General features: G+C 53.7%; 3 protein-coding genes across 3 annotated transcripts; 1 reads left to right on the top strand and 2 right to left on the bottom strand.

The window, feature by feature from the left end:
* Positions 1 to 254: 254 nt before the first annotated feature.
* Positions 255 to 9,630, bottom strand: PINK1 (PTEN induced kinase 1). Its single transcript, XM_056508314.1, has 8 exons — positions 9,282 to 9,630; positions 7,248 to 7,547; positions 6,206 to 6,309; positions 4,411 to 4,593; positions 3,876 to 4,039; positions 2,816 to 2,943; positions 1,836 to 2,072; positions 255 to 1,431 (listed from the first exon to the last, which is right to left on the bottom strand). Exons 1-8 carry the CDS (start codon positions 9,600 to 9,602, stop codon positions 1,171 to 1,173), a joined length of 1,698 nt encoding a protein of 565 aa, XP_056364289.1. The 5' UTR covers positions 9,603 to 9,630; the 3' UTR covers positions 255 to 1,170.
* A 1,385-nt stretch (positions 9,631 to 11,015) lies between these two features.
* On the bottom strand, positions 11,016 to 13,489 carry CDA (cytidine deaminase). The gene is made up of 4 exons (XM_056508266.1): positions 13,232 to 13,489; positions 12,841 to 12,952; positions 12,521 to 12,578; positions 11,016 to 11,851 (listed from the first exon to the last, which is right to left on the bottom strand). The coding sequence occupies exons 1-4, from the start codon at positions 13,404 to 13,406 to the stop codon at positions 11,738 to 11,740; spliced, it is 459 nt and encodes a 152-aa protein (XP_056364241.1). The 5' UTR covers positions 13,407 to 13,489; the 3' UTR covers positions 11,016 to 11,737.
* A 1,374-nt stretch (positions 13,490 to 14,863) lies between these two features.
* On the top strand, positions 14,864 to 17,526 carry FAM43B (family with sequence similarity 43 member B). Its single transcript, XM_056508265.1, has one exon. The coding sequence runs from the start codon at positions 16,447 to 16,449 to the stop codon at positions 17,326 to 17,328; it is 882 nt and encodes a 293-aa protein (XP_056364240.1). The 5' UTR covers positions 14,864 to 16,446; the 3' UTR covers positions 17,329 to 17,526.
* Positions 17,527 to 17,852: the final 326 nt, after the last annotated feature.

Below are 17,852 nucleotides of genomic sequence, written 5' to 3'. Positions count from 1 at the left end.
CCAAGCACAGGTTACCCTGTGATGATCGGGGCATCAGCCATTGTCATCCACCTGGAAACTGCAGGAGCAGCCAGTGATTTACCATGCAGGAGAGTACAAAACACATCCTCAAGGCAAGGTCTGTTCCTCTTTGGGAAATTCCACCTGGAGTAAAACACCATGCTCAACAGTTTAGCACTGGAAAGAGCTGAATTTGCATTTAAGACACCCTGGAACCAACAGCCCAAATTGGATTGAGAGAACCCACACAGCCACAGAGCTTAATCTTTAATTTATTGTGCAAGAAGCATAAATAACTTTCTCCCCAAGTTTCTCTAAACACAATTACAGCCATGAAATTGAATGCTGTTTCATAAACATGGCTGTTGTTATTTAAATATTGATGTCTCACATCCTCCCCACCAAAGGATATGAATTCATTGAAGGAAACACAGGCAGGTAAAAGAGCAGAGCATCACACTAAGCTCTTTAAGCAGGGGCTGCTGCCCAGCCTCAGTTTGTTTGGAGCATTGTCCCTAACTGGAGAGTCTGACTCAGCCTTGGACCCTGGGGCAGCTGTCACCACAGTGCTACAAGAACAATGAGAAGGGGATTTGAGGATGATGTGCTTCCACTACCCTGCGTACAACTGAGAGGTCTTTAGTGCTGCTGACGCTCACGTTACCAGGCAGCATCTCATCAGGAAGTTTTCAGGCTGTCATTTCACAGCTCAGAAGAAAATGAGTCTCAAATCACCCTGGTTACCCAAAAGCAGAGACTGCAGGTCGCTTTGTCAGCTTGGATTTCTGTGTGTTGTTTAAATTAATTGTGATGCAGGCAGACAGTGCCTCCTCCCAGCCACCCCTCTGAAAGGAATCTGCTTCACTCAACATACAACTTCTGAGTCAATTAATTCCCAAACAGAAGCAAAACCAACCACATACCTCTGGACACCTGCAAGGTCCACACACCCTCCCCCCCAGATGGTAAGGAAGCAAGGGTATCTCCTCTAGCAGGGACAGAAAAGCAGCATGGTTAACACTTGCTAGAGAGAAACTCAAGCTCCTAAACACAGGCCAGCAGCTTGTTCCCTAAAGCACTACAGGACTCCAGACAGACAGAAAGGACAGGTTCCTATGTGCCTTTAAAAAGTGCCAGTTATGTGGCATGCTCGTGTTCCAGGTAGTTCCTTCACCCAGACTGGCTTCTCCAGGCCAGCAACAGGAATATTGCTGCCCAGAGGTCTTCAAACTCGAGGTTTGCCAAGAAGCACATCTTCATTTTGGTTTCTACCTGGCTCTTCTCTGCCAGCCTGTTGGTGAGCAGGGTGGCTGCAGACTGGCAGAGCAGCCAGGCAATCATCTGGTCAGGTTTCAGGGTCCTGGATGTCACAAAACTGTCACCCCAGAGGCTCAAGTGCAGCACGTTGGCAGCCACTCTGGCAGACAGCCTCTGCAAGAGGAAGGGGAGGGGAGATCAGCTGATCCTGCTGCACTCAGCCACACCACCAGCACAGAGCACTGGCACCTCCAAACCTCCCTGGGGCCCCCCCTAAGGCACCACCCTGTGAATTAGAAACTCTTTGAGACTATTACTGTATATATATATATATATACATATCTATAATGTTGTGTATAACCATCCAATGTGAGGTCTGGTCCCAACACAAACATCTCCTGAAACCCCTGAAATGATTCAGCACCAGTCAGCAAAGACTTTTTTGGCCTTGACCCTTATGCTGTCCTTCGATCCTGTAGTGAGATGTGGATTAACCCCTCCACCCACAGCCCTCCAAGGCAAAACAATCTACCAGGGATACTCCCAAAGAGGGTATCTCAAAGGCAACAGCTTCCTACCTTGTTGGGATCTCTCTGAAGCAGCATCTTTATCACCTGCTTCACTTCCAGGGGCACATGGTTGGGCAGGCTTGGCAGCTGGTCCTCCTGATAACTTCTGCTTTCCAGAGCAGAGTCCCCATGGCCATAGAAAGGATTAGGCAGGCCCAGGATTTCGTAGGCAATCGCTCCAACAGCCCAAGCATCAGCTTTACTGTAGTTGATCACTGTGCCTGGACCAGGTGATGCTGTGATCACCTGCCACAGAGAGGAGGCTACTCAAATAAACAGCTCTAGTGCAGCCTCTGTGCTGAAGTTCCATTTTTAGTGCTCAAACCAGCATCTTCTCTGTAATAAACTTAGAACTGGACCCAAAGGTGGGTTGCATCTGAATCTGTGGTGTAAATATTCCCTACTGGCATGCTCTAAGCCTCTGGCACTGCACTGGGCTGCTGGGAGGAGCCTGAACACTGCACTGAGGCTTTAGCTGTTGCCTCTGCCCAGCATTCCCAGAGTCCCCAGGGCTATTTCCTGCAGGAGTTATGGACACAGGACACCTGCAGATGAACAATCAACACCATGGCAAGGTGCTCCAGGTCCAGCAGACAGTTAAGGGTGTCTTGGCTTTTATTAGGCTTATCATCAGAGATATAAAAAGGAACTGTAAATAATTTCACAACCACCTTGAACTTCAGCCAAAAGCTACTGTTGCAACACAAGGACTGTTGCATAAAATTCTTAATAGTTACATGAAAAGGGGCCTGAATAAAGACTAAAGAGTAAATTTGGGAATGGGAAGAAAAGGCTGATTCTGCCTCTTAACACTCATTATGTTTCACCTGTTGGAACCCAAGGTATCTATTTGACATAGTTCAGCACAGATGTTCACCAAGCTTAGCTCAAGGCAGGACACAAACCTTCTATGCCAGCAAAACTTTTAGTCCTGACAACAGGACAAGCAGAACACCAGCAGCACAAAGCAGTGCTACAGAGGGATTTACCTCAGGTGCCATAAGGCAGCCATTGCCACCCCGATCCACATAGGAGCTGGTGAAGGGCAGCCTCAGGCCGAGGTTTTCATCTGCCAAACAGCAGCCAAAGTCAGTGATGACCAGCCAGGGACAGCCAGCTGTGAACAACACAGAGCTGCCAGAGTTAGGTTCAGTCTGGGAGCAGCTGGCAGCACCAAACACCACATCACATCAAAACCCAGCCTGGTGTCCTCTGCAAACTGACTGAGAGGCATTCAATCCCCTCACCAAGGCTGTGGGTGAAGATATTCAGCAGAGTAACCTGGTCTAGTGGGAGGTGTCCCTGTCCATGGCAGAGGGTTGAAATGAGAAGAGCATTATTTTAAGGTCCCTTCCAACCCAGGCCATTCCATGATTTTATGAACAGATAATCCTCTGTATCACCTGCCTCTTGGGCCACTCTCCAGGAAGGCAGGGTGGATTCCAGTGGTCTCTGTGTCTCTCTCCCTGATACTCTTCAACCAAATTCTTCCACTCCTAATTACACAGACCTGCCTGCTTCCTATTGCTTCCTGCTCAGGTAGAAAAAAAGAGCTCAGGTAATTAAAACTGCTGTTAGAGGCTGACAGAAGAACACATCAATGAAAATGCTGCACCCCTTCCCTCCAAGCCCTGTTTCATCATCCCAGGTGCAGCACTATTAACCTGGCCATGCAGTGGGATTTTAATAGGTTCCCTGTACTCTTTGGCTTGAGAAGATGACAGAGCCAAGAGCCTGAAGCAAAGGCTCCTGCAGCATCCCAAATGTGGTGTTCCCAGATGCTCCAGTCAATGCTGGCTGAGCTCATGCAATCCATCACCTCAGCAATACACTATGTCCATGGTAACGACCCAAAACCTCAGGCACACACAGGATCAATGACTTACTGCAGTGACAGCAAACACTGAGCTAAAAACTAAACCTGAGATTATTCAAAAGATTTGATGCTTCTTTCTCCAAACACACAGCTGGGAGGGACTTCCCTGAATACCAATGTGACCAAATCACTTCTGTGAATTAACTGGCATTTATCCTCAGGGATCTACGTACCAGGATCAAATTCAACCAGAATGTTGTCAGACTTGAGGTCTCTGTGTGCTATTCCATGTCGAACAAGGTGGTCCACACCTTCCAAGAGCTGCAGAATCATCACTGTGGAGAGGTGAACATCTGGAGAGTTCTCCTGCAGATACTGGCGCAGAGTGCAGGGGTAACTGGGCAGAACAAGGGAAAAAAATGGGAATTAGCATCCTGGAGGCTTATCACTGGCAGTTCAACCTCAGTGCTGGCTCATCTCATTACTGATTCTACTCCATCTCTAGCAGTGTGCTCAGACTAGTGGTGAAGTTCAGGCTTAGAAGGGCAGACAAACGGGGACAAACTCCACATTTCTCACTTCAATTTGGGGTAATTATTAAAAAGAACGGTTTGTCTTTGTTGTGGAAGCACAGTCAGAACCTCAAGGACTTGGAACAGGTCCTGGAGACGTTTCCAAGAGCATACTCTGCTCTTTGGCAGCAGGCCAGACCCAAGCTTTGCAGGGACAGAGCACCCAAGTCACGTTAACCAGCTTCTCCCCACCTACTTCTTCATCACCAAGAAGAGCGTGCGGCTGTGGCCGATCCCTCTGGGGTTCAGGCTCAGTGGAAGGACATCAGGATAGTCAGCAAAGGCTCCAGGCAGCAGAGGGACAGAGGATGTGAATGCCCGGATCACCTGGATGATATTTGGATGAGGTTGCAGCTTCTTCCTCCCAAGGACAGGTTTTCTGTGCAAAGACACCACAGATTGCACCAATCCCTCAGCTGGTTCTGATGGATCACAGGCACACTGCTGTTATTGCTGGAATTATTTGTCATTATTATGGCCTGTTCTCCACACCAAAGGGCTCCCCAGCAGAGAGCAAACACGTTTGTTCTGCACTGGAAGCCTCATCAGAGGGAGATTAAAGCTGCACAGGGTGGATTACAGGACTGCACGTTCAGCAAATAGTCAGACATTCACATCCTGGAATGCATTCCCTAAACAAGAACATGGGCAGCAGTTTCATGGCCCTTTTCCCAAAGAACATCTCAGCCCAGCATTTCCCAGGTGGATGCAGAGCATCTGCAGCCCACACAGACCCACTGCAGCAATAGGCATCTCCCAGCACATTCTCCAGAGCTCAGAATCCACCCTGCTGCCTCCCAGAGCAAACTGAGCCAACCAAGGCCTCACAGGGGCTCTGCTGTAACTGCATTTCCCTATTCACAATGGCCAAACAGGAAATAAGGTGCTTTACCTGCACTACAAACAAAGCTTTGATAAAAACCCTCACACATAACAAGCAGCTTTCATTTTACTCAAGCCCCACTAACCCTTCCATACTGCTGACAAAGGCAGAACCAGGCACAGGCTGCTTCTCTATTCAAAAAGAGCTATAGCAGCTCTAGAGAATAACACCCAAATGCAATTACTTTGTTAGATATTATAAAGGTCAACTTCACACTGGGAATATCAATTTAGACCCTCTATTTTATGGCACAGGCAGGAAGCTCTCCCTACCCTGAAAAGCAGGTTACCTATTTGTCTGCAACACAGATCTCTCATCCCCTGAATGTCAAATATCCCTTTGGCTGCTCTACTGCATTCCCAGCCAGCCACGGGCACAGTATTCATTATTCATTTGTATTGGCAGCCAGGATGATTTGAAATTTAAATCAGACAATCTGGGCTGTGGACTCCATTGTTTCAAATGGAACAAAAAGATGCATTTCTGATCAAAAAGATAGCTAACTTGAGGTAATTTAGAAGTTTCCATGAGATTCTCCATCTTCATGCTGTTTGCTCACTTCCCACTCAGGTCAAAGAGTAGGAACAGAGCCATTTCCATTTTCCTTCTCACCAGTTTTCCACAGCACTAAAACAGCTCCAACCTCCCTGTCCAGCACCCATTTTACCAGTTCTCAAAAAACCTCACAGTCAAATTGTATTAAAGTGAAATCATTTGATGTTTAGTACACTCAAACTGTTACCGATTGCAGCAGCGCAATTTAAATGCATCACAATAAAAATTTAAATTATGTTTAACAAGTGGCTCCTCCAGCCTTTACTTCAGCAAATGCCAACACATTTCAACACAGGGAAACTAAAGACACAGCCACAGCTACCCACCAGACCCTGGCAGGACCCCAAACACTCCCAAATTATTGATGCACCCTTCCAACCCCCTCCTCACCGCACAGTTTAGCAATGCAATTCCCTGCATGCCAACAAACACAACAATCCCCAGCTTTACCTGCTTTCAGCAGTTATTCTAAAAAGCCCTGTCCACCTTCTTAACAGTGCAAATTGCTGCAAAATTAATCAAGGGATAAGATTCCACCTTGCCAGCTCCATACCTGTGGCCAGAGGCAGCTCCATATTCCCCAGACAAGGCGACGCCCGTGGCTGGGACCAGCTCTCGGCCCATGGCATCCAGGATGGCTTCACTCGAGGAACCGGCCTGCAACAACAGTCACACCCCATGCTTCAGCTCCAAAATCATCCAGCCCCAATGCCAGCTGAAAGCAGATAATCCTGATGCTGGCACTGTGTATGGAGCTGGATCAACTGATACAAGATTCCAGATTTCCCTCCCTTGAAAATCAAGGAAGGCAATTAACTACTTAAAGAGTTCACCAAGGGAGGCTGCAAGGCCTTTTAATTGCAGAAAGAAAACTATTTGTCTCTTCAAATGCATCCTTGACTGTCAGTAATCCAAACTACACCTTAGCACTCACTTTCAACTTCCAAACCCAAGTGGAAGAGCCCACAGATAAATGCCAGGGTACTTCTAGAGTCCAAGGGATTCCAGATGTTGGCATTTTGGAAGATTCTCTTGAAACAGTCATTTGTTATATCAGCAGGGAAAGATACATGGATTTTTTTAAACATGGAAGAGCCACATTAAGGAACTGGATCACCAGTCACCCAGGCTGGGAAACACTGGAGCAGATCTTGGACAGTCACCTCACGGCAAGGGGACACAGCAGGCAAGTCACTGTGCACCCTGAGACCACTGACTCTTCAGGAAGAAAACCAAATTCTGTCCTGACACTGACAGGACATCAATTCCTAAATCACTGGCAGCAGTGGCTTTGCCCTTCTTAGACCTTTCCAATAGAGCCAGCCTCAGAAAACTTTTTCTTCCCAAAGCATCACCTCCATACCCACCAGCTCCAGCAGCAGCTCTCAGTGCCGATTCCAGAGGATGATGAATGCTAATTACCTCGCTCTGGAACTCTTCACTAACACTCAATGTCTCCAGTGTCACCTACCAACAGCTTTGTTGTGACACACTCATCCTGCACTCCATAATTAGTGCTTTCAACACTTCAGTATTAAACATTCCAGCCAGAATTCCCAGCAACAGCCACAGGGGATTCAGCGGTGACTCCTTACCGAAATGTTCCACATCATTTTGATAGCTAAGGGAAAAGCCCCTTTTGGTTGGTGCTTCACTACAGGCTCCTCTTCAGCCCCCTGGGAAGCTGAGCCAGGGTCCTGCTGCACGGCTGGGAGAGGACTGCTCTCCACATGATCCCCAGGACGGGGGCAGAAGGGAATAGCTGCTTCATAGACAGCAGCACTGCAGCCCTTCCCGATGGGCTGCCCGATGAGATACTCCTCCAGCTTGAAGCCCTGCCAGCGGGAGGAGCTCAGGGGATCTTTCTGCGGCTTGTTCTTCCCAACAAACACGGTCTAAAAGGAATATAAACACAAAAACCTGCTCAGTTATCACAGACTTCCCAGCGAAGGAGGACTTGGTGTTTCAGTGGTATTACACTCCTGGTGGGTGGGTCCAATGAAAGTCTCAATCAGACTCCAGCCATTGGGTTCAAATCACTGTAACCACATAAAAGACCATCTGCAGGCCATATATTTTTGTCTGATACAATTTACCCCTAAACCAGTCTTTTCTAAAGGTGGCCTTTTCAAGGGAAGAAGAGGAACCAGGAGGGGGAGTCATTTGCCAACCTAGAATACAAATATATTTTGCCCAGAGAAGCTGTGGCTGCCCCATCCCTGGAAGTGTCCAAGGCCAGGTTGGACAGGGCTTGGAGCAACCTGGGATAGGGGAAGGTGTGCCTTAAAGTCCCTTCCAGCTCAAACCATTCTATGATTCTGTGGTCATGTAAAGAAAAGTTTAACTGAACACTTCTGAAAACAGATGCATTATTACAGTTTTCCACCCCTCCATAAATAAATCAGGCAAACAGCATTTAAAAGAAAATCCAATTAAAAGCAGCAACAGGAAAAGCAATGGCCTTTTGTGGCAGTCAGCTGTGAGGGCTGCTTGGTCAGAGGAAGAGTGAACCCAAAATGGGGGGGAGCTGGGGGAGGAAACCAAGAGATGTGGGAAAACACTAAACAGGAGGCTGTTCTGGAGTTCCCTCTCAGTTCATGATCCTGCAGGTCTGGTGGTGCTCCAGGTGTCACCTGGACTGATAGAAAGGAGTGGCTTTCTCTGTGAGCTGCAGCCCCAAAGCACCAGTGACACCCCAGGGATGTGCCATTGGACACAGAGCCAGGGACAGCAAATGGAACAACCCAGCAAGGACAGAGCAGAGAAAGCATCCTGAGAAACTTCAGGGAATGTGTCTGCTGGTCAGTGGAGCAGGTGACAGCTGGCTCTGAGCACCAATGGTCTATTTTTACCCAGGAAATATGTTCAGCACCATCCGTCCCTGTGCCCTGCCAGCACGGCCCAGCACACAGGGCAGAGGGGATGGACCTGGGATCAACATCCAAATCCTGGAACATGAGACCCCCATCACCAGGGCCCTGACACCTCTCCTCTGTGGGGGGACAGGGAGTGAGGGTTCCCTGCTTTTAAAGTACCTGCTTTAGGGTGATGAGGGGCTGCTGAGTGAGAGGCTTCCCCAGGACCCTGTTTTTGGGGAGAAAGAGGTACCTTTCTCCTTTGGGGAGGTGCTCATTGCAGCATCACCCACCTTCCTTGGGGAGAGATTGGAGGTGTCTGGGGGGCTCCCACAGCAGTGATCCCCCTTCTCTTCATGAGGGGTGTCTGAGGGGCTCCATAAAACAAGGCTGACCCCTGCCCTTCACCAAGGGTGTCTGGGGTCTCCCTACAGCAGTGACCCCCCACTTCCCCTTGAGAGGGGGCATCTGAGGGGCTCCTCACAAGAATCCCCCTCCCTTTATGGATGATGTCTAAGGGTTTCTCCAGAGCAGTGACCCCCCACTGCCCTCAACGGGGAGGTGTCTGTTCCCAAAGCAAGGATCCCCCTTCCCTTCACGGGGGCGGGACCCAGTGACTCCCCACAGCACTGCCACTCTGTGACGTTCATGGGGGTGGTTCAAGAGGCTCCACACATCAAGGACCACCCTCTATTTCATGATGTCTGGACGGCTACGACCCCTCAGCAAGGCCCCTCCCTCCCCCTCACGGAGGGCGCCCGGGCCGCTTCCCACCTGGATGTGGTGACACGCCGCCTCAGCCCGGCGCTGCTCCTCCAGGCGCGGCTCCACCAGGCCCAGCGCCATGGCCAGCGCCAGGCACACACCGCCGCGGCCCCGCCGCGCAGCGGCCGCCAGCCCGCCCGCCGGGCCGCGCAGGAAGAGGCGGCGGGCGGCCGGCAGCCAGGCCAGCCAGGGCCGCCATGGCGCGGGCGGAGCGGCGGGCGCGGGGCCGGGGCCGGGGCGGGGGTCGGCGCGGGGGGCGCGGGGCGCGCAGGGCGGGCGGCACCGCGGGAGGAGCCGCAGGGCCCGGGCCAGCAGCAGCCGCACCGCCATGGCCGCCGCGTCTGGGCGGGGGCGGCGCCCGGAGCGGGCCAATGGGGACAGACCCCGCCCAGGGACACGCCCACGGGGAGGCGGGGCCACGCCCCCGGCACGGGACGGGGACCGGACGGAACGGGGATGGGAATGGGAATGGGAACGGGGACGGGGAGTGGGATGGGGATGGGGATGGGGATGGGGATGGGGATGGGGATGGGGATGGGGATGGGGATGGGGATGGGAACGGGAACGGGAACGGGGAACGGGGAGTGGGAATGGGAATGGGAATGGGAATGGGAATGGGGACGGGGACGGGGACGGGGACGGGGACGGGGATGGGGAACGGGGACGGGAACGGGAACGGGAACGGGGATGGGAACGGGGACGGGGAGTGGGAATGGGAATGGGAATGGGAATGGGAATGGGGAATGGGGAATGGGAATGGGGATGGGGAAGGGAATGGGAATGGGGAATGGGAATGGGGAATGGGAATGGGGATGGGGAATGGGTGTGAGAGTGGGAATGGGAATGGGAATCAGGAATGGGAATGGCAGTGGCAGTGGGAGTGGGAGTGGGAATGGGGAGGGACATGGAGTGAGATGGAATGGGGCACTGAGAGAAGCGTGGAAATGGGCATGGAATGGGGCATGAGGACAGTCAGAGAGCAGGGCACGGCAGTGGGGCATGGAATGGGGCATAGAGCAAGACATGGAGCAGTCATGGAGTGGGGTACTGAACAGGGCACATGGGGCCAGGGGGCCTGGGATGGGATGTAGCACAGCATGAAGCACGATGGAAGGGGCATCAAGCAGGGCATGGAATGGGTCATGGAGCGGGGCACAGAGCAGGGCACAGAGCAAGGTGCAGCCTCGTGCAATGCAGGGCATGGAGGACACAGAGAGGAGTGCCTTGGCATGGAGCACAGCACTGCCCTGGGAACAGCCAGGGCACAGCCCAGTGTGTGGAATCATCAGTCACGGAACCACAGACTGGTTTGGGCTGGAAGGGACCTCAATGCCCATCTTGTTCCAGCCCTGCCATGGGCAGGGACACCTTCCACTTGCTCCAATCCCCATCCAAACTTGGACACTTCCAGGGATCCAGGGGCAGCCACAGCTTCTCTGGGCACCCTATACCAGAATCCCTTCTTCCCCTGCTGCCCATGCTGTGGGCTCAGCCCCACAGCTGAGGCACATCCAGCCTCTCATCCACCAGCATCTCCAAGTCTTTCCCAGCAGGAGTGTTCCTCCTCCAGCCAGTATGGGTGCTGGGGGTCACCCTGATCCAGGTACAGCACCCTGCACTTGGTTTGGTTGAACCTCATGAGGTTCCCAGGGCACATCCAGCACTCCCCAGACCTGCCAGGGCTGCAGGACAGCCCCTGGACCCCACTCCCTGTGTTTCATCACTTGCTACAACCACAGGAGATAAACCAGAAGGGCTTTTATTTCACTTGGGCATGGCAGAAATGCTCAACCCAGCACTGGGTGGGAAATGTAATGAATTATTTTATTATATTACAAATCAATATAATATTGATCAACAAGTGGCATTACCCTGGAGGCACAAAACCCCCCAGAAGTCCCCAAAAACACCTTGTCCTCTTCTTCACCCCAAACAGAATAAAAGCAAGGAAAACAAGCTGGGGAGAAACGAGCAAAGGACACGCTCAGTGTGATAAACATCCTGTTCCAACAATCCACCTAATCTGGATTGGTTTACTAATTACTAATTACTTCTGGGGTTGATGGACCTTTTCCTTCTTGCTTTTGCTTCTCTTCAGAGCTGAAGGATCCAGCACTTTCCCAAGCAATGATTTTGCATTATTCAGGAGTGGTTTCTGTATCAAAGCCTGTTTGAGCTGTGCATCAAACCCATGCCCTCCCTTGCCTACAGGGATGTCTGGACGCTTTTTTACTTAATAACAGGGAATTTCTACCATTTGAGTTTTCCATTTCCTTGGGACAAGGTGGAGCTGCAGTCTGCGAATCAACACTGAATCAGAAGATGAACCAGAGGAACAGGCAACTTAACAGTATAAACACATTTCCCCATGTGTTGTTCCCAAAAAGTTGCTTACAGGCTGAGGAAATTGGGGAGAACCATTGTCACCTGTGCCTAAGGGCAAAGGCTGGTGGTGGCCACGCTGCTCAGACCCTTTTCAGGTCCTCAGGGCCAAAGGAGAGTGGCAGCAGCTCCTCCAGCCTCTTGACAATGTAGGTGCCATCTGCTTTGGTCAAGTAGACATCCCAGTCTGTGCCAAACTGGAGGAGAACAGGAGAAACAAACATAATGAGGGAGAAGAAGGGAAGAATCTGCATTTCTCCCCCAAACTACTCATATACCCCTTTTTTTCAGGTTCACAGGGAGCATCCCCCTCTAGTGCATGTATTTTGGGTTAGCTTATCAGCATTTCTTCCCCTAGAGGATATTTTGGGCTCAGATCCTGTGTTTTAACCCCACCAGCATGAGCCCCGGTACCTCTGAACCTGCTGAATCTGACCCTCGAGCACAGGCCCATAACCCATTAAATATTAACAACCCAAAAATGGGCTGTTGGTGCTGGGATTCCTGTGGAGGAGGGAGACAGAGCTGGAAAGGATCTGTGGGAAGCTCAGCTTTTGCAGGAAAACCCCCATTTTCAGGCTTGCCAGAACCAGAGAAGGACTTGAGGGCAAAACCTTGCACCTGGAGGAGCAAACCCCCCTGGCGAGGGTGAGTTGATAGATTCCCACTGAACACCCACTCGGGATTGGAATACCCCTTTCCCAGCAGATAGCACAATTTGAGGAGCCTGGAGCCAGCCCTGGGGCTGAGGGTGGGGAATTGCACCCTCCTTGGTACCTCCAGGTGTTTTAGGGGGAGATGCCTGGGGTCAGGGGATGCTGTCTGGGGTCAGGGAATGAACCACGGAGCCCCACACGAGCTGTCACCTCTCTCATCACTTGTCTGCAGGCGCCACAGGGCACGATGAACTGGTCCCCCATGTCACTGCCAAAGGAGAAGGGCACAGAGCTCAGTCCTGAGGTCAGAGGAGGGGAGAACACCAGCAGAAGACCTTCATGCCCCGATAAATACAGAGCCACAACAGATTTGCCCCCCAGTTCCTCCAAAAACCACCGTGCAAAAACTTTATTTCCCTCCCCAAAAGATGGGGTTGCTGCCAAAGCAGCAGTCCCTGAGGAGCAGCAGGGATTCTCCTGCCGGTTCCCCATCCCATCCCTCACCGTTGCAGCTCTCGGAGCACCCTCACCTGGCGATGGCCATGGCTTTGAAGCTGGTGTGCCCCTCCGAGATGGCTTTTTGGATGGCGGTGCGCTCCGCACACACCCCCAGGCTGTGGCAGGCGTTCTCCACGTTGCACCCTGCAGGGACAACCCCGGCATCAGCCACCCCAAACCCCACCAGCTCATTTCTTAGAGAATTCACGAAGAAAAGCCATTTCTCCTGCTTCCCCTATTTATTTTGCCACCTGCTGTGATCTTTGGCTTGGTCCGGGATGGCGGCTGCCAAGAGGCAGCGGGGGAGGACACGCACCACCAGCACCCCGGCAAGACCTCGCTACACTCTCATACACCACCCAAGGCTTGCTGGGGGCTCCCCAAAATCCCCGGGGAGGGGGGGGTCTCAGGTCCCCATCTTACCCGAGAAGATCTGCCCGCCGGTGGTGAGCAGCGCGGCTCCCACCGGGAACTGGCTGTAGGGACAGTAAGCGCATTTTTTGGCCTCCCGGCTGCGGCGCAGCAGGAGCTGGAGATGGTCACCCTGCGGCTGGCCCGAGGGGACAGCAGGGACCGGCTGCTGCCCGCCTCCCTCCATTCCTGCGCCCGCCTGCCCTGCCCGCTGACGCCGCGGTTAAATATTTCCTCGCCTGGAAAACAGGCTGGCCGGAACGCCGGGATAACGCCCCGGCACGCAGCTCAGCTCCGGGAAGCATCCTCAGGGGCAGCCCTGGCCCCCAAAGCATCGTGCTCAGCGATTCCCACATCCTCTCCCTGCCTGCTGCCTCATTTTTTCCAATTTCTCCTGTTTTCATTATTTACTTCCTCCTTTCTCCGTCCCGGCAGAGCATTTTTCCACCCCTGTCCCAGAGGTTTTTTTCTTCCTCAGTTCAAAACTGGTTCTGTGGCTCCACAGGAAAATGTCATTAAATCATTCCTTAGGGGGGAAGGAACAACAGTTCCTGATCACTGAGATCAAAAGAAATAAATTACTATGATGGAAAGCATAAAAAATAATATCTGTATATATCACATTTTCTCAGGTCTTCTAACTACAGGCAGCAGGGGAAACTGGCTGAAGACACAGGTGGTCAAAAGCCCTTTTTGAGATGCCCTCATGCTGCAGCCCAAATTCAGTTTGGCTGGTGCCTCCACGGGAATCAGCCCACACAACGTAAAGGGCTCCCGGGTGATCACCAAATTGCTTTTTAATTAAAGATTTCTCTATTTTTCCCCTTGCCCAAGGAGCTTCCTGCCCCATTTTCTAGCTGCAAGGATGGGTTTCACAGCCCCCAGGGATTTATCACTGGGATTTTTATCCAGTTTGTTGGATTTTGGGAAGTTTTGGACTTCACCTGCTGGTTTTGCCAGCAAATCTTGCTGCTGGGTCGCTGCTGAGGAGCCACAACAGGCTGGGAAGCAGCATCCAAATTGGCAGTGACTCCTGATGGGGCTGAAACTCTGGGAACTGAAACAGAGCATGGGACTGTAGGATCACCACAGGCACCCCAAGAAACCAAAGCTGGGGTGCTGAGATCTGTATTGTCCAAGGGGTTACCAGGAAATTCATCTCCCACAGACCATGAGGACGCTTGTTCCCTCTGGAACCCAACAATGACAGTTCACTACTTGCCAGGGAAGTGAGTGAGAGGAGGGATTGCCAGCCCTGAAACAGCCCACAACTCATTTTTTTCATCTTTCAAGTGCAAATCCAGGCTGTTTTCCCTTATATTAAATGTGGTGCAGAGTCTCCTTTGTCACCCAAAATCTGGGAGAAAAAAGGAAAACCAATCCTAGGGCAGCTTGTGGGATCTGTAAATAAAGAAGCTTTCAGTGTGGGTTCACTCCTGCCCTCTCAATATGAACACCAGCAAGTAAACACAGCCCTCACCTCAGTCAATGAGGGCAAGAATAGAAATTATGATAGTGCCTAGCATGGATAGAAATCTTCCTCATTAGCACTAATTCCCTAATTGCCATCTCCCCAAAACCATCCTTGTACCAGGAGCAAGCCACACAGCCTATGTTTGCATCAGAAAAGCTGAAAATCAGACAAATTCATGCATTTTTTATTATTTTGGCTGCAAAAACCTATGAGGCTGTCAAGGCCGTGGCAGTGAGAGTGGGGCTGGTGCTGTCTGCCTGTGAAGCTGCTATTTTAAGGTTGTATTTGCTTCACTCAAACTGCAGAAAATCTGGGAAGCTGCTGGGAAATGGCTTCCTGTTCCCTGCAACACCCCACCCTGGTTTTCTTCCCCAAATAGACTAAAAGTAGGGGCACGTGGTGTTATTTTACCCCTTTTTCCTTCCCATTTTTCGATCCCAAGGCAAACAGAGCATCCCCAAGCCTGGGGGTCTCCCTGCTTTACATCCATATGGTTAAAAAAAAAAAAAGAAAAAAAAAAAAGGTGGAAATCACGGTTTGAGCCAAAGGCACTGAATCCTGAGCAGCCTCAGACTCCACTGCAGGGCTGAAACCTCACAGTGCTCCCCAGAAATCCCCCCTGAGCTGTGCTGTGGGGAAATAACATTCCATTTCTCCTGGAGAGAAGCTGTCCTAGGGCCTTGGCCAGAGATAAAAGCAACAGGTTAAAAGCCAGCTCAGCCCAAAAGGAGAGGAGAAGCAAGGTCTGACTGGCTTGGAAATAACAGAGGCAAATGGGAGGTTTGGTGGAAAAAATGCCAGCAAACCTGCAGGATCTGCAAATCCTGGCACACACCCTTGTGCAATGTACTGATTTGGGGGGGATAAAAAAATCCACCTTTTATCGTTCCAGTGTCAGATGCCATCATCTGACCCTCCCAGAATCATCTCCCCAGTTTCCCCCGGGTGGGAAATTAGAGAATTACCCCTCAGGCCGGTGGGATTCGGCGCTGAGGGTCTGGTTGCTGCATGGGGATAAGGGGCTTGATTTTCCCCCCGGTTTCCTCTCCCTGCTGGGGCACAGAGGGAGCACACACGGGGCTGGGGGCGGCGTTCATCGGCGGGGCCGTTCACCGGCGGGGTCTGTTCACTGGCGGGGCCGTTCACCGCCGTTCACCGGCGGGGTCTGTTCACTGGCGGGGCCGTTCACCGCCGTTCACCGGCGGGGGCCGTTCACCGGCGGGGATCGTTCACCGGTGGGGCCGTTCACCGGAGGGGTCGTTCACCGCCGATCACCGGCGGGGGTCGTTCACCGGCGGGGCCGCTCAGCAGTGGGGTCGTTCACCGGAGGGGTCTGTTCACTGGCGGGGTCGTTCACCGCCGTTCACCGGGAGGGGGTCGTTCACCGGAGGGGTCTGTTCACCGGAGGGTGCCGTTCACTGGTGGGGTCGTTCACCACCGTTCACCGGCGGGGGCCGTTCACCGGCGGCTCCCCGCGTGCTCGGGGAGGTGGAGCAGCCCACGGAGAGCCGCGTCCCCGCAGCCGCCGCCGCCGCCGTCGCTCCCGCAGCATCAGGCGCAGGCGGCACCCGGAACGCGGCGGCTCCGCGGCTCCGCATCCTCCGTGGGCAGCCGGACCGGGTACGGCGGCCGCGTCCCGCTGCCGGGGTAGCGGCTTCACCCCCTGCGCGGGGGGCGCGGGGACACCCCCCGAACCGGCGTGGGGACGGGGGGGGTGGTCCCGCTGCTTGCGGATTAGCGGAGCGGAGCCGAGATGCTGCCCTGGCGCCGGAGCAAGTTCGTGCTGGTGGAAAATGAACGTAAGTGCAAAGGCAAGAGCCTGGGGCCGGGGCTGAGCTACGCGGCGCTGCTGGCCGGCTTCCTCCGCTCCTGCCCGGACCTGCTGCCCGAGTGCCCGCTGGAGCGCCTGGGCAGCGTCTTCCGCGGCAAGCGGCAGAAAGTGGAGCTCAACAAGGAGGACCCGACGTACACGGTGCGGTACCTGGGCAACGCCGTCACCCTGCACGCCAAGGGCGAGGGCTGCACCGAGGAGGCGGTGGGCAAGATCTGGGCCAAGAGCGAGGCGGGCGCCGGCGGGGCCAAGATGAAGCTGACGCTGGGCCCGCACGGCATCCGCATGACGCCCTGCGAGAAGGGGGCCCGCCGGCCGGGCCACGCGTACCTGCTGCACCGCATCACCTACTGCGCCGCCGACCGCCGGCACCCCAAGGTGTTCGCCTGGGTGTACCGGCACCAGGTGAAGAACAAGGCGGTGGTGCTGCGCTGCCACGCCGTGCTGGTGTCCAAGGCCGACAAGGCCCGCGCCATGGCCCTGCTGCTCTACCAGACCTCGGCCTCCGCCTTCAACGAGTTCAAGCGCCTCAAGAGACAGAGCGATTTCCGCCACGCGCAGCAGCAGCTGCTGGGCGACGCCATCGTGCCCTTGGTGCCGCTCCGCAGGCTGCTCAACGCCAAGTGCCCCTACCGCCCGCCGGCCGAGCGCGCCCGCTGCGCCCCTCGCCTCAGCTCCATCCTGGAGGAGGAGGAGGAGGAGGCCTTGGGCGGCGGGGCGGCCTTGGCGGACCCCGGGCGAGCGGCCGTGCTGCGGCTGGCCAGCGACATGAGGGGGTGCAGCCTGCGCGGGCCCGTGTGCTGAGGGCCCCGGCGCTCTCCCTGCGCCCCCGGGCCGGGGCTGGACCCTCCTCGGGGATCAATCTCTGGACAAGGCAGCGCCTCCTTTTGCGGCAAGAACCACGGTGGGGGTGGGTTTGCGCCCCAGGGATCCCTCTGCACATGAACCTGCTCTCGTGCCTCCTCCACAGCGGCCATATTAATAAAATGAATGTGTGTTTTCTGCGGTGTGGCGGCGCCTGTGTCGCGGAGCCTGGTGGAGGATGGAGTTAAGCTCGGCACTGAGGCAGTTCGGGGGGTTTGGTGCTGTGTTTACCCCTCGAAAGGCAAGGCGAGCCAAGGAGCGGGGCTGCGGGTCCATACTGCCTTCCTGCAGCACCGAGGGCTGGGAGAGCTGCTCTGCGTAGCCATGGCAACTTGATTTTTTAAATATAGAGCTGGGGGACGGCTGTGCCGCCCACACTGGGGGAGCAGTGATGGGGTTTGGCCCCTTGGACCCCACTGGGGAGCAGAACTGGAGAGCACCCCCCTCCCACACTCCAAATTAGC

Source organism: Oenanthe melanoleuca, chromosome 21 (assembly GCF_029582105.1).
Source record: "Oenanthe melanoleuca isolate GR-GAL-2019-014 chromosome 21, OMel1.0, whole genome shotgun sequence".
NCBI lineage: Eukaryota > Metazoa > Chordata > Aves > Passeriformes > Muscicapidae > Oenanthe > Oenanthe melanoleuca.
The sequence above is the reverse complement of the archived record's forward strand: the minus strand, read 5'-3'. Positions and strand labels throughout refer to the sequence as shown.

Coding starts and splice junctions, on each gene's coding strand:
- PINK1 (XM_056508314.1), bottom strand. CDS start 9,602: ATGGCGGTGCGGCTGCTGCTGGCCCGGGCCCTGCGGCTCCTCCCGCGG. Junction 2,944..3,875: donor TCTGGTTGAATTTGATCCTG/GTACGTAGATCC, acceptor TGTTGTTCACAG/CTGGCTGTCCCTGGCTGGTC. Junction 2,073..2,815: donor GCTGCCTTATGGCACCTGAG/GTAAATCCCTCT, acceptor TCTCTGTGGCAG/GTGATCACAGCATCACCTGG.
- CDA (XM_056508266.1), bottom strand. CDS start 13,406: ATGGAGGGAGGCGGGCAGCAGCCGGTCCCTGCTGTCCCCTCGGGCCAG. Junction 12,953..13,231: donor CGGCGGGCAGATCTTCTCGG/GTAAGATGGGGA, acceptor TTGTCCCTGCAG/GGTGCAACGTGGAGAACGCC. Junction 12,579..12,840: donor AAAGCCATGGCCATCGCCAG/GTGAGGGTGCTC, acceptor CTCCTTTGGCAG/TGACATGGGGGACCAGTTCA.
- FAM43B (XM_056508265.1), top strand. CDS start 16,447: ATGCTGCCCTGGCGCCGGAGCAAGTTCGTGCTGGTGGAAAATGAACGT.